This window comes from Vigna angularis, chromosome 7 (genome assembly GCF_016808095.1).
Source record: "Vigna angularis cultivar LongXiaoDou No.4 chromosome 7, ASM1680809v1, whole genome shotgun sequence".
Classification (NCBI taxonomy): domain Eukaryota; kingdom Viridiplantae; phylum Streptophyta; class Magnoliopsida; order Fabales; family Fabaceae; genus Vigna; species Vigna angularis.
In genome coordinates, this window is record NC_068976.1 from 19,589,878 (window position 1) to 19,605,594 (window position 15,717).

The following is a 15,717-nucleotide window of genomic DNA, read 5'->3' on the forward strand; positions in this document are numbered from 1 at the left end:
CTTGGTGAATTTATACTTTAACATAAACTATTTACTCTTTATCTTTTTAGGATTAAATATGTGCCTTGGTGAATTTATACTTGAACATAAACTGTTTACTCTTATATCTTTTATGATTAAATATTTTTAATTTTTAAATTTTGATACATAATTAAAATTAACACTGATTAACAAGTCCAACAAAATCAATATCATTATATTAAAAGAATATATCCATTCATTTATTAAATTTGAAGACTAAATTGTATCAAAATTTGAAAAATAAAGGAATTCTAATTTAAACCATATTTAAATTTTCTTTTATTAAACTGTTAATTGAGATTGAATTAGCTTTGGCCATAATCTTAAAATATACAGTGAAAAGAAGCAAGAATTTCATATTCCAAGTTGGGCTGTACAATAGTAAGCTTTCATAGTCTGTGTCTGTCTTTGACAGCAAATGTGCTTGTTCCTTCCAAACTTATCATCACTTTGCAAGCAATCAAATTGCATGGTTGATGCCACAAATGAACTGTTACAACGAGTTTACAACTTTTTGCCACCCTTTGGTTCCTATTAGTCATCTTCATTCACATGGTCCCCATCCACAGGCCATAATTGTTCAAGCACTATTCTCAAATCAAACCAATTCTAGACGACAATTATAACATAAACAAAACCCAAATTGTCTAATGAAAAGAAGCTAAAGTTGAAATAGAACCTCATCAAACTTTAACTTTGATGTGCCACTTTCTCTATAAAGTTGTGACAGTAGCAATTTGACAATTTGACAGATAGAAAATATCTTATCATCGAATGAACAACAAACAACGGATAGGTAACGTGATCAAGGATATCACAGTGTTGAAAACGTTTTGAAAATGTTTAATGGCAGCAGCAGTGATAAATTGCTACTTTTAATATTATTTTTTGTCATTTTCCAAAAAAGCTTAAAACTATACAGAATTTAAAAAATCTATACCAATATATAAAGAAAATTTCTCCTTTTTTTCACACTTATTTTCTAATTTTACATTTTAAATAATTATTTTATTAATATTACCTTCTTCACAATTTAATGTTTTTTTAAATTTAACTATCTTTTAATTAAAACATTATCTACAAAATAAATAAAAACTACTTACAATAAAATTATAAAAATTGTTTATATTTCATTTTGTTATACTTTCAAATTTTAATTACAATTTTTATTAAAAATTATTTATATTTTATTGATATTAACTCATTTTTTTCACCTTTTACTAATTTAAAAAGGGTTAAATATGTTTTTAGTTCCTAAACTATCAAACAAGTTTGTTTTTAGTCTCTCTTTCAAAATAAGATACATTTTAGTCCTCATCCTTGTTGGAAGTCCCACATCAACTAGAGATAAGGCCAAATTAAAGTATATAAGTGGGTGCAGACCTCACCTTACAAGTCGGTTTTGTGGGGATGAGTTAGGCCTCAAGTCCACTTCTAACATGGTATCAGAGCTATGGTTAGAGTTGTTTGTTGGGCATATTGTTCCACCCATTATCGGGCCGCTATTGGACCACCCATTAATGTCTAATCTCACGCTCGAGATGTATATACCTCGGCGTGAGGGGGGTGTGTTGGAAGTCCCACATCGACTAGAGATAAGGCCAAATTAAAGTATATAACTGGGTGCAGACCTCACCTTACAAGCCGGTTTTGTGGGGATGAGTTAGGCCTCAAGTCCACTTCTAACAATCCTTAACGAAAGCTTAATTTTCCTCATCCTTAACGAAAGCTTAATTTTGATCCTCCAAAATCAACGGTGTTAAAAAAAAAGCTGACATGCCTAACATCTGAACACATGTTGACATCTTTTCTTTCTATCGTTTACACGTTGGATTTCTTTCTCTGTGAGACCAGCAGCACTCACCGAGCCAGCACCCATCGAACCAGCACCCCCTCTGGTCGGCCAAAGGTGTCTCCGGCAACGCCGCTCGTCGACAGACTCATAGTCAGCGACCGCGGAAGCCCTTCTTTTATGTCTTCTTCTTGTGTGCGAGAGAGAAACACCCTCACTCAACGTGATGCATTCTCTCGGCCAGCCATCGCCGGTGCCTCCGCAATGATCTTGGCCATAATCAACACTGCAAAACACTTTTGAAAGTGAACACTGTGGTTGTCTTCTGCTTGGTCTTGAACAGGCCGGAGAGATCAAAGTCTGATGACATGGAAGAGATGAACCGAACAGGCCGGAGAGAGCACAAGTTTTTCTTCGATTTACGTGTTTTATTGATTAGAGGTTTTCTTTGTGATTTCGAGTTTTCATGGCATTTGGCAAACCTCTGTTCCTGGCGGCGATGTTGTGCGGCCACTGAATTCAGTAGCGCGGAGTATGGCGGAAGAGTTTCTCGTTTTGCCGATGTCTACGGCGGTTCGTGGCGCGATGCCGATTTTCTGTACTGCGCCTGTCTCTAATGCTGGCTTGGTTGGAATGGGGTATGGGAATGTGACTTCGGGAGTTGGCGGTGGTGCTGCGACGTTGTGTGTGTGGCCTGCTATGCCAATTCATAACCACAATCCCTCTGTGAATCCTGCTGTTGGGTTTGTTCATGCTCCTAATTTTACCAATAGGGTTGGTGCTGTGGGTGGCAATGCTGTTAATGTTTCGAGTAGTTTTGTGGTTGTTACTCATGAGTTTTCTATGAATTTGGGGGGTAACTGGGTTGCATCGGTAATGGCTCGGATAGTATTAATTGTGAGTTTTAATGATTTGGCCCGTATAGTATAATGTGGTTATCAAATATCAACTCCCTGATGAGGATCTGGATGCATTGGTTTCAGTTTCCTGCCCTCTGTTGATGAAGCTTGGGAACCTTGGAATTGTCTAGACCTTCTAGCCCCCTTGATGAAGCTCCTTGTCCTATGACAGCTACCAAAATACATCTAATAACCTGTTTGATGTTCAACCATTTAGAACCATTAGAAGGGGCGACTTGCGCACGGTGGAAGTATTCGAGGTGGCGTCGGAGGTGATTGTGGTAGAGTCGGAGAGAGAAGAAGCGAGAGGATCGAGGAAAGATTAACCGTTTTTAGAAAAAAAAAATTACGTGTCACACCACCATTAGGCACGTTAACTTTTTTTTTTTAATGCAGTTTGACAGAGAGACTAAAAATAAATTCGCTTGATAGTTTAGGGACTAAAAACATATTTTCTATTTTGTGCACTCATAATTTTATAGTTTCAAAACTTTTATTTTTTTTCTAATAATTTTATTAATTATTCATTATTTTTAAATATTTTTAGCATCTCACTTTGCTTTATTGTTTATGAATCAAATTAACTAAATTTAGAAAATTATAAATAAAAAATATTTAAAAATGTGCGTGTTCAAAAAATATTTACAAATTAAATATTTGGTGGGTATGGAAATATTTTGGAACATGAAACAGCCAGATTGATAAATTTACTAAAAAAAAATATTCATTTTATTTATTTAGATAATTTTGAATAGAGTTGAAGTGTAAAAGAATATGTTAAAATATTTTAAAACAAAAGAAGAAAGTCACTGCATAGTTATACATGTTAAATTAATAAAAAGTTAAACAAAATGCACAATCAAACTGATAATTGATCATTCCTTTATTGCATTTCATTTTTTTTTTTACAAATTAGCCATCAAAAACACCTTTTTTAAGAGTTTGTAACTTGATATGACTATCAAAGAAGAGATAGTAATAAATTGTTCACCCTAAAACCTAAATTCTAAAGATATAATATCATATACTATATATTATATTAAAATATTAGTATATTAAAACTATTTCTTATAAATTACAATTTCACATTGCATTGAGTTCTGAATTGTACTTTTCAAGTTACCTGATCCAAAGAGTTGGACATTTAGATCTCTACAAGGAGGAATTCACACCTTTTTTCACCAACATTTCTCTCGTTACTGATGGCTTATTTTGAGTGAATTTAAGAAGATTTGAAAATAAATTTTTTTATTATTTATTTGAGTGAATTTGGAGATAAATGATAGTGAATTTGGAAATAAATTTTTTTAATTTATCACGTCAATACAATTCTATACTAATTCTCATAAATTTTATTTTCAAATTCATTCTCATTTACTTTAAATTTACTCAAATAAACGATAAAAAAAATTTATCTTCAAATTCCCTCTAAAGAACAATACCTACGGATTTCAAAATCAAAGCCTTGCTTGGTCCCAACTTCTGTTCAAATATTGAATCAGTTTTTATCTTTATCAGTTTCTTAATATTGGTTTACTGATCATATAAGCTCAGTCTAATTACATAAAAAAAATTGACATTATTCTCTGAAAAAAAATTTAACTTTAAGATAAGTTAACGAATCTTTGTCTTTATATAGTATTCAACTTTTTTATTTTATCTTACTTTTTTATTTTATCTTACGTGAGATTTAAATTTACACTTAAAATTCTAACACTGTCAACAAGAAATTTATGAAGGAACTTTGAAGGTATGGAGCAAGCTGAACTTGAAAAAACTAGGAATATATTTTCTGATGTTAAATTCTCTTATGATGAAATACCAAAAAGCTTCGGTTTTAGATTATATTTTGTTCACCCAGAATTTCTAACATAGTTGACATTCTGGAGTATTTACTTTACCTTAAGCACCATCATTCCAAGAATCCAAAGCTGTTGAAGTTGGATACAAAGGAGAAACAGATCGATGATGATTCTGTACGGAAATCTTGTTCGTGTGAAACAGACGAAAGCAAAATCATAGATGATTTGGCCCGCCATCAACTTTAGTATTGGCCATGTGAAACGTGGGACCATGTTATGTTACCACTCGTGATTATACACAGAATGAACCTTTTGATAGATGAATCCGCTTTCACAAAATGTTGACATCCAAATCAAAAAGAAACACAAGAAAATGAAGACTGAGACAGAAAAAGAAAAAGTTCATGTAGCAGTTAAGATAGGACCAGGCCTGTGAGAGTACAAAGTTAAGATTCCCTGTTGCCTATATCAGATCAAGAAGTACACAAGCTGAGAATCTCACTGGACAATGCATTATTTCATTCACTACTGATATCAGTTTCCTTTTTTTTTCTTTTTTTCATTCTAAAATCTAAGTCACCTGAAAGTATTCCCATGAACCAAAGCAGACTAAAAGTTCAGAAGAAAGCCCTGCTGCCGTAAAACACACGGGAGTTAGAGCTCTTTGGTGTCTGTATCTTCTGTTCGGAGCTTGAGTTTCCTGAACTAGTTGGTCCACTTTCAAAGTCCATAGGAAGCTTCATTTTCGCCAACGACTCTGTGAACTGCTGCATGCTTTTCATGTACATGTCGACTATGTCCTGCTGCACCACATTTGACTCAGGCTCGATGTTAACGGTCACAACAGGCTTAGGGAATGACTCCTTCACCACCCCATTTGAGGAATCAGTCTCACCATTGTTGTCCTCCCCATTTTTCTCTTTGTTGGCCGAAACTTGTTCCTGATTTGGAGACTTGGAAGCAGCAGCAACAGCAGCAGCAGCATCAGATGAGCCTGAGCTTGCAGCCACTGAAGGAGATGAAACTCCATCTGTTGACACACTTGTAGGTGGTGAATCAACCTTAGGAGGTTGTGCAGACTCAACACTGCATGCTGAGAAGCTCTCCACAAGCTGAACACCTGCTTCAGAACTCAGATTTTCAGTATCATTGGTGGTCAAGCTGGCAGAACACTGACTGTCCTCACATGGAATACTTAAGTATTCTGAAACCATCAAGTGGTCTTCATTTACAATTTTTGGATCCGGGAATTCAATCTTGTCTAAATCTCTGACCAGTGATTCGCAAGTTTCAGAGTCCTTGTCAGTGCCATTTGCAGCCAACTCAGTAGGCATTGCAGAAATTGCAATAACATCAGGCGAAGTGCCAGTGTATGCAAGAGACAACTGCACAAAACCGGCCGGTGAATGGAATAGATCAGTTGAGGAAAGAGAGAACTCTTTCTCTAGTTTGCCGTCCTTCATCAGCACTTCTGACAAAGGCACCAAAGCAAAGCCAAGCAATTGATCTTCAAGATAATTCTTCACCCTGCTCAGCATCCAGATTTCACATTTTACAGCAGAATCAACTGTCCTGACGCTTAGACGAAGATTCTCATTAAAGACAGGGTTCCTTCCTCCTCCATTGATGGTCTTGGTAGAGACGGTATTCTCGGGATTACTAGTCAGGCTAATTTTAGCATAAACATCTTGCTTGTGGTATATGCAGATGTTATGAATGTCCCTGGCCTGATGAATGTAAACATCAACAGCACCAATGAACTCCTCTGAGTTGGACCTGACAGCTTCCTTTCCATTGACTTCAATGTCCTTAGAGAAAGGACCCGAGCTTTGCTTGTAAATATCAGACTTGTACTTCTCAGCCTCACCCAAGACAGAGTTCTTGAATGGTGACACAACAGACTGTGGGGATTCCATGATATCAATAATTTGGGAACCTGACAGAACACAAAATACTTCTACAAAATCAAGTCAACCTATACAAAAAACTTCAACGTAAAACCACATGATTATTTGAACTTCAACCCAATACTCAACCAGAAATTGGATAGAATTAGCAAAACCAGGAAGAACACAAAATCCACAGTTCCATGAGCAAGACAACTAAACTCACCTTGAAAAAAGTAACCAGTTACAACCTTCGAAGGCTTAAGCAGATCCAAAATAGACAGATTTTCTAGTATGTTTGCACATAAAAAAATAAAAGCAAAGAAAGGCAACAGTCAAGCCCCAAATGTGAAAGAGAAATAGGAAGCTTCAATTTGAATTGCTCTTGAGCGTTGCCGTGTGAGCTGTTAACTCACGGGAAAGAGGTCAACTCAGAAACAGCAACCTCAGTTCAAACCTGACTTTTACACCTGAGAGCCGACAAATACGGAATTGAGAATCAAGGTGCACACAACTCAAGCAGAGAAAAACGAATTCCCAACAACCAGAACCCCAGCTTCAAAATTGAAACTTTACACTTTCTAGCGAGACACTAAAATACCCAGAACCGGCCAAAACTTAGAACCTATCAATAAGAATAAAGGGTAGTGCCAGATTTGACCAGATTCTAATAAAGCTACGAGCTTCTGTCTGCTGCTCTCGGCCCAAAAAACTACCACAAGAATCCAAGGGAGAGAAACAGTGAAAGCAAAACCAAAACCAAAACACAAAAACAGAAATTCAGAGACAAACAGGAGCCAAAACAAAACCAAAACACAAAGAAAAACTTTAATTAAAAACACGGATCACGTTGTTGTGGCTTCACATACCTGTCGTAGGTCCTCGGAGAATTAGTTAGCCTCCAAAGTTAAAATGTGCTATCTTTGTGGCTCTAAACCAGGACGAAGGACACCCACCGTGTTAGAGATGAGAAGGAAAAAAAAAACAAAACTAGCTTGTTTAAAGAAAGGGAAGGATGGTGTGAAAGGAAAAGGAGAAAACAGTGTGAATAATAGTGAAGAAAACAAAAATCTAGAGGTGATGATGTATGATGTAGTGTTATTGTGTCTGGTTTATGACTCTGTTGTGTGTATTTGGAGTATGTATATTCTGAGTATATATGAGTGACAACCTTGGTGGTATTCATACACAGACATTTATTGTAATTGTTGAAAGGATATTTTGTGGGGATAGAGAGTGAAAGGATAAGGTATGGAAATGGAAGGGATTTGCAGCAACCCCGCGCGACTGGCTCTGACAGACCAATGAGAGAAGATTTGTATGCATTTTGCAGTTGGAAGTGGGGTATGCTGCTTATGACTTTTTTCTTCTTTTTTCTCTTTCTCTCTAACACTGTCCCCACCTACGACTTTCACTCGCTGCAATTCTGTCATCTTCTTCCATTTCTTCATTGTTTATTTTTTGTTGAAAGAAAATATAAAAGTCTCATTTTGATGATAAAAAAGAAGATGCTGTGCAGAGAATGCATTGATGATTATCATTATGTGAGTCTAGAACATGAGAGTATTCCTGGCATGATACCAACGGTCGCCCACTTAAAGGGTAGAGCTTTTGCGCTTTAGTTCTAGAAATTTGCTCTTTTCCTTTGTTTTGCACCAAAGTTGTACCTTAAATCAAAGATTAATGATGGTGGGTTCTTCTGCCTTGTTTGAAAATGACTCTGAGACTTCCATTAAAAAAACAAACTTGAAGGTAGACAACAGGGATGTCATTGATTCACTGCTCAACAACCCCAAATTCTGTCTTTGAAATTTAAATAATACTTAAATGCTATGCATTCGTTTTATCACATTACCATAATTAATTGAGCTGACTCTTTGTCTCAGCAATGGGATTGTTTTCTCTTATTATTTTGACAAGTTGCTTGAAATAAAAATAAAAAAATAAATCTGTATTGTCTTCTCCCTTTGTCTGTTTCTCTTTTGCTTTTGATAAGGATGGGTGTGAGACCTGGTTAAGCACAACAAGGTGCTTTCATGTGTTTTGTTTTTCTACTTTTGCCTATCAATATCCTCTTTTTCTTCTTTCACATATAATACATGTCGTAATTTGCGCTACAAGATTTCATATTTTATACACTTCAATCAAAATTGTTGAATTATAAACCTATTTATAAACACTAAATTAATGATATATTTCAATTTCTTCTTTGATTATTACATGAACATATTCCTACTACCATGCAATACATTGTTGCAATTACAACAAAAATATTTATATTTACAAAAATATCTATATGTGTCTATGTTTTTCGGAGATGTATTGCCTTGATTTTTTCTTTTGTTGCTAATTTTATAATAAATATGTTCACTTTAAGCTGAACAGGGAGATTGATACGTAATAAACATTTTGACGCTCAAGTCATAAAAAAGTGTTTTTTACTTTGACACTAAACTCATATTTATAAGATCTAACATCACAATGTAATCAAATTTGATGATTGCCCATTAATGATTATTACTAGTTCCATTGATGACTCATTAATGACCTTTATTACTTAATAATTAACCTTAAATCTTCTCAATATGTGTCTTTACCGTTCGGTTCCCTTGCAGATCTACAGATAAACATTTGGTCTCTGGTAGAGTCGAACATCCCTATAATACAATACGTGTTTGATATTTATAAGTATTTATTATTATACATAAAAAATAAGTATTTTAATATTTGTTTAAAATTGTAACATCCCAATATCTCACATTGGATAATTCATAATTTATATATTGTAACATTACATTTACGGTAACATCCCGTAATTTCACACTTAAAATTTTAACAGTTGATATATTTTAAACTCAGATTTCAACTATAAACTTCTAAATATAATTTGAATTCTTCTAAATTATTCTTCTGTCTCTCACTTCATTGGCATTGGATCAGACGACATTCCTTCATCTGCTCCCGTATAACGAATTATACGATCATCGCACATACCCAAACAAAAACAAACACAAACAAGTAGGGTAAGCTAACATGCGACCAATCATTTATGAAACATGCATGCAAACCTCATATAATAATTATGTCATACATACTCATACTATCATACAACAATCACATCATACATACTCATCCATTACTTTGATACACATGGTAAAATGACATCACAAGACTTGTTACTTTATAACCCGACTCGTCCGGACTAGAATGATTACCGAGCTATGGCGGGTCTTGCACTCGTGGTGGCTTTTATGAAACTTGGCACTACCGCCTTATGAAACTTGGCACTACCGCCTTATGAAACTTTTATGAAACTTGGGCACTACCGCCCGGTGGAACTTTAGGCACTACCGCCTGGTGGAACTTTATGAAACTTGGGCACTACCGCCCGGTGGAACTTTAGGCACTACCGCCTGGCCACAGTCACGAGGTTAATCCGTTATCACTCACCTTGGATCTTATGGAAGCATCCAAGACTAGGACCTCCTGCTACTCCTCACCACATGGTTCAATCCTCTCTACATGAGAAGAAAGACCATTGGAGTTTCAGGATGACCCCCAAAACTGAGCTACCATGCAATCATTCTATACACCCCCAAATTACCACCATGTATCCTCTCCTTGAGGATCATGGAATTACGTTCATGAATCATACTATTACCTTGAAACTTAACCCAAGACATGAATAACCATATACCATCATATTATCACAGTGAATCTAACATATCTCATACATTCACATAAATAACATCATTATAGTTCACAATCATGTTCAGATGCATAAATTCAAATGTAATAAAATCCAATCATTTCAGAAATCATACAAACTGAATATATTCCAACAAGATATATTACACAATAATTTAATAATACATAATCTGTTCAATAGGATTTAAGTTAAAAACTTGTCGAGTAGACTTCCAGGAAAGAGAGGTGCGTCACAATGGACAACTTAAGTACCAAGTCTTTCCTTAGCCAAAGTGTTCCTCAACTAGTTTTTAACAAATTTCTTATTTACATATTCAAAATAACAGCATACAATATTTACACCGAATTTCAACATAGATAAACATACAGTAAGCATTAACAGCATTTACACAGAATTTCAATATATGAATAGTAATAAAACAATATTAAATCATAATATAAAAGCATAGAAATACTAAATCATAATATAAAAGCATAGAAAAGTTAGCTCCCCTACCTCTATTCCAGACTTAATCTCCTGCTCCGAATTTGTTTCCCCGAAAAACCCTTCAGAACCTCTACTCTTCTTGCAAGTAAAAATTTCTCCCTAACTCTTTCTTCTCTATTTCTCGATCTCTCACTTGATTCCTCTTTTCTTGGTGCAAAATACCCTTCCCTCCCATGGCTATTTATAGTAAAAAAATTTTACTATTCATTAATATTTTAATATTATTTATTATTTTAATATTATTTAAAAATAATATTTCAATCATTTTCTCACCAAATCTGATCCTAATTTCTACCTACTACTTTCTTCCATGCTAAGGAATCTTAATGCTGAAAATTTATTTTTACTATTTACTTTTTACTATTTACTATTTACTTTTTACTATTCAATTTAAAAAAATTTACTAAATAAGTTACCAAAAATTTGAACCTCTCCTTCTAAAATTACTATAATTTTATATCCAAAATTTACATTTTTCTATCCATAAAAAAAATTATTATTACTAATAAAATACTACAATTTACTACTATAAATATTTTTTTTTTTCATGGGTCTTACATTCTCCCCAACAACAAAAATTTTCGTCCTCGAAAATTCAATACATCAAGAAAATAGTTGAGGGTATAATTGCTTCATTTCTTCTTCTAACTCCCATGTAGAGTCATCTGTTCTCCTATCCCAAACTACCCTGACTAAATTGATAATTTTTTCTCTAAGTTCCTTTGTTTTAGTGTCTCTTATAGAAACAGGTTCGAATTTGAATATCTTCTATTTCTAAAATGTGGGAAGGATCAGGTAGATACTTTCTCAGTTAAGTAACATTAAAACTAAATTAATGTTGACTAATGTGCTTAAGAGAGATTTCCTCGTGCGAAGAGTTTCTCCCATGATTGAACTTACTAACAAGAAGATATCACTCTAACGATTTTCTCCTAAAATCAACATACGACTTCTACCCACTGAGATTCCTAAGTCATAATTGACTTAATAATAGACCCAAAATCTCCTCCTTTTACAAAAACTTTTTAATTTAAAATCTCATCACCTAAATATAAAATAATCAACCATTAACTTCCATACCAGATTTATGTAACCTAACCACTTATGCCAAATCATTACTTATAGCTCAAAACTTCCAATTTACCAACTTCCAACTTTGTACTCTAACCTATAATTCTAACTTTGTACTCTAACCTATATATATATATATATATATATATATATATATATATATATATATATATATATATATATATATATTTTTAAAGAAGGATGACCGGTACTGTGACAACAGTTTCGGTGGCAATGACCGAAACTGTAGCTACAGTGGGAAAATTTTGGCTATAAAAGGGCCAGTCCTCTGCGTCGAGTGACATTTCTGACTGCTCACTCTCTCTCTCTCTCATTTCTCTCCTCTGAACGTCTAGAATTTGCGCGGAGCCTCTGCTTCAGTGTGCCTTAGAAGCGTCTGAGATCTGCGTCAAGCTTCTGTAAGCCCTACTACTCTGGGTAAGTCCTCAGAACCTTGGATCTCCCTTTCCTTCTTTCCTCTTTAAGCTTTTCCGTTCTTCTTTATGCTTTCTCTCCTTTTCTTCCTTTCTTTGCTTTAAACTTTTCCGTGTTTCCCTTTCCTTATTCCCTTTAAATTTTCCGTTTGTTGTTCTTTCTGCCTTCATGTTGTTTTCTTCATTCCCTTATGCGTTCCAGTTTTTCTTTTAAGCTTTCATTTGCTTTCTTTTTTTTCTTTTTTTTTTTATATATATATATTTTTCTTTCAGTATTATTTGTCCTCTTCCTTTCCTGCCTCCTTTATTTGCTTTCTTCTTCTTTTTCTTTGTTCTCTTTTTATTAACTTAAAAATAAGAACACACTGTCGTAAACTAAGGGGTATATAGGCTGGAAACCAGACGTTAATCTCCCTTCGTTTGAAGGTATGGCAGAGACAATCGGGTAGAACAACGCCACGTACCCCATAAAAACAGAAAACTTAAAAGAGAATTTTATTTGTATGAACTGGACATGGACAATATGGACAGAAGATTTTATTTGTATGAACTGAACATGGACAATATGGACATAGATTCGTTTAGGAACCTTTGCGAGGACCATGAAACAGATCACAAACTGGACAATAAGACTCGAAAGACCCATTACAAAGAACAATATTAGCTTAAAAGAAACATAATGGAAGAAGACATTAGACAATGAACATAGTATTTTTGTTATTTATTGTTTGTTTTGTTTTTTTTTTATTATTATTATTATTATTATTATTATTCATTTAGACAAATTATAGAAGAGAAATGAATGAGAAGGGAATGGAGATGGAGAGACAGACTTGCTCAAAGTGGCGTCCGACAGACGACCAAATCAGGATACTGACAAACATTTACAATTACGGAGTCTCCCACCCAAGTCGAGCTCAGATTTTTGAGATCGTTGCTCGACTCAGAGCATTCGGAGAAGCGGGGGAGTACAATTTCCAGTGCTGGTTTAACAACCATGGGAACAGAGTAAGACGTTGGCAAGCAGAATTGGACCCTACCGGCACTATCTTTTCTTTGCTGCCGCGATACATGTATGGTAAGACCCTAACTTCATCCCTGTTTATTTAATTTTTTTTTTCTCTCTCTCCCTTCTTTTGACACAATTTTTTTTTTTATTTTTTTTTTATTTTGGAGAAACCGATTGGGTAGTTATGAGGGCACCGAAGCTGCTGGATTTGTTCCTCATTCCGATCATCATTGATGACGAAAGAGATGAACGACAAATCCCTCCACCTATGCCTCTAGCATTCCGTACCAGAGCTCCCTCGACGGAGCTTACCTTAAGATCGCCACCCAGTAACCACTTTCCATTTTAAAGTTTTATATTTTTAGTTTTTTTTTTTTATATATTTTATTTTATTTATCTCTAACTACTATTATTTTTGCACCACTAGAGATCCTTCATTGGTAATTCCACAGGCTCCAAGGCTCCTAGATCTCTTTCTCATCCCCGTTATACATAAAGAAGAAGAGAAAGTTACTCAACTCATGCCGTTTCGTATCAAAGCCCCTTCCACAGAGCTTTCTTTGAGATTGTCGTTCGCCGATCAATAGTTTCCTTAAGGAGACTATTTTTATTTATTTATTATATTTTTATGGACTGTACTCTTAACGGTCACTTGTGGCCGACACTTGAACATTTTATTTTTATTTATGTACTGTGATCTTTATCTGCTTTGTTTTATATTCTAGTTAATGATTTTTTTTTTTCATAATGAAATTAATATTATCTTATGTTTTTCCTTGATTCATTTAGTCTAAACATCTTCTTATTATCTTTATATGTGTCTTAGCTGATTTAATTTGCAATGGTAGTTATTACTTAATTCACTTAACTGGTATCTACACTTAAAATTTTAAGACCTATTCTAATATAATTTAGTACACTATCCAGAATTACTTTAGCTTTATAACTCGTAATCCTTATACCCTAAAATTATAAATTACACAAGTAACTGACAAATAATAGTTGAGAATGCATCAAACATGTTTATAAATTTGAAGTTCACTCAAAACAACCACGAATCGCTATACCATAACAAGCAGTATATGTTCATCATATGAATTATGAAAACATGAGCATTCGTATACTAGACATAATATATGTAAATTTCACATAAACTAATAATCAAAGATAATATCATGTGAAAACCAGTAGCAAAAGATTGACTTCATTTACTTAATTAATTTATAATCCATAAATAGTTAAACATATACGCATCGTAATTCCCTAGTAATTAATTTCAATTTTCTCATTCGGTACACATACTAAAAACTAGATGAGTTCACTCCCCAAACCCTTGCCAAGCTAAGTATATTACATGTTTCACGGTTGGGTTGGGTGCGGGTTATTTCTCTGTTCACACAGAGAATTATTGTTATTACGTTTTATAATGAGTTCGTAGGATAATTTCACTCCTCACACCACTGATATACAGAACATGGTTGATTCCTTTAACCTTGTTACACTAATGCTTTCCCAAAGCTCTTTTTATTCTAGCCTTTGAACTCAACTCTTCTTATGCAACGTAAGATATCTCACCTTCTCATTTTGTTCTCGAAAACTTCTTAAAACATTACTTCTAAACACTAACATCTTCACTCATCCTAAACTCTAGTATTATATCTTCCTATTTTCGAAGGTTTTAACTAATTGTAATATCTTTCCTCAAACCTTCAGAATTTAAGAAAGGAAAATCATCTCTTGTAAGAGTCATGAGTAGTTAGACACAATATTCTACTATATAGACTTGGAGGAAATGGTAAATTATACCATTTAGACTCAATTCTTCACAGAGAAGACACGACAGACCCACAACATAGAGGTCATCCTAAGGACGAACTGCTCTGATACCATTAATGTAACATCCCAATATCTCACATTGGATAATTCATAATTTATATATTGTAACATTACATTTACGGTAACATCCCGTAATTTCACACTTAAAATTTTAACAGTTGATATATTTTAAACTCAGATTTCAACTATAAACTCCTAAATATAATTTGAATTCTTCTAAATTATTCTTCTGTCTCTCTCTTCATTGGCATTGGATCAGACGACATTCCTTCATCTGCTCCCGTATAACGAATTATACGATCATCGCACATACCCAAACAAAAACAAACACAAACAAGTAGGGTAAGCTAACATGCGACCAATCATTTATGAAACATGCATGCAAACCTCATATAATAATTATGTCATACATACTCATACTATCATACAACAATCACATCATACATACTCATCCATTACTTTGATACACATGGTAAAATGACATCACAAGACTTGTTACTTTATAACCCGACTCGTCCGGACTAGAATGATTACCGAGCTATGGCGGGTCTTGCACTCGTGGTGGCTTTTATGAAACTTGGCACTACCGCCTTATGAAACTTGGCACTACCGCCTTATGAAACTTTTATGAAACTTGGGCACTACCGCCCGGTGGAACTTTAGGCACTACCGCCTGGTGGAACTTTATGAAACTTGGGCACTACCGCCCGGTGGAACTTTAGGCACTACCGCCTGGCCACAGTCACGAGGTTAATCCGTTATCACTCACCTT

General features: G+C 34.5%; 1 protein-coding gene across 3 annotated transcripts; it reads right to left on the reverse strand.

Annotated features, from left to right (window-relative positions):
* Positions 1-4,895: 4,895 nt before the first annotated feature.
* LOC108322862 (uncharacterized) lies at positions 4,896-7,688 on the reverse strand. Of its 3 annotated transcripts, none has more exons than XM_052880402.1 (2): positions 7,270-7,688; positions 4,896-6,468 (listed from the first exon to the last, which is right to left on the reverse strand). In XM_052880402.1, the coding sequence occupies exon 2, from the start codon at positions 6,428-6,430 to the stop codon at positions 5,132-5,134; it is 1,299 nt and encodes a 432-aa protein (XP_052736362.1). In that variant the 5' UTR covers positions 6,431-6,468; positions 7,270-7,688; the 3' UTR covers positions 4,896-5,131. The 3 variants fall into 3 exon arrangements, with proteins under 3 accessions (XP_052736362.1, XP_052736363.1, XP_017410626.1); XM_052880403.1 differs by having other exon boundaries at positions 4,896-6,471; XM_017555137.2 differs by having other exon boundaries at positions 4,896-6,450; positions 7,270-7,687.
* Positions 7,689-15,717: the final 8,029 nt, after the last annotated feature.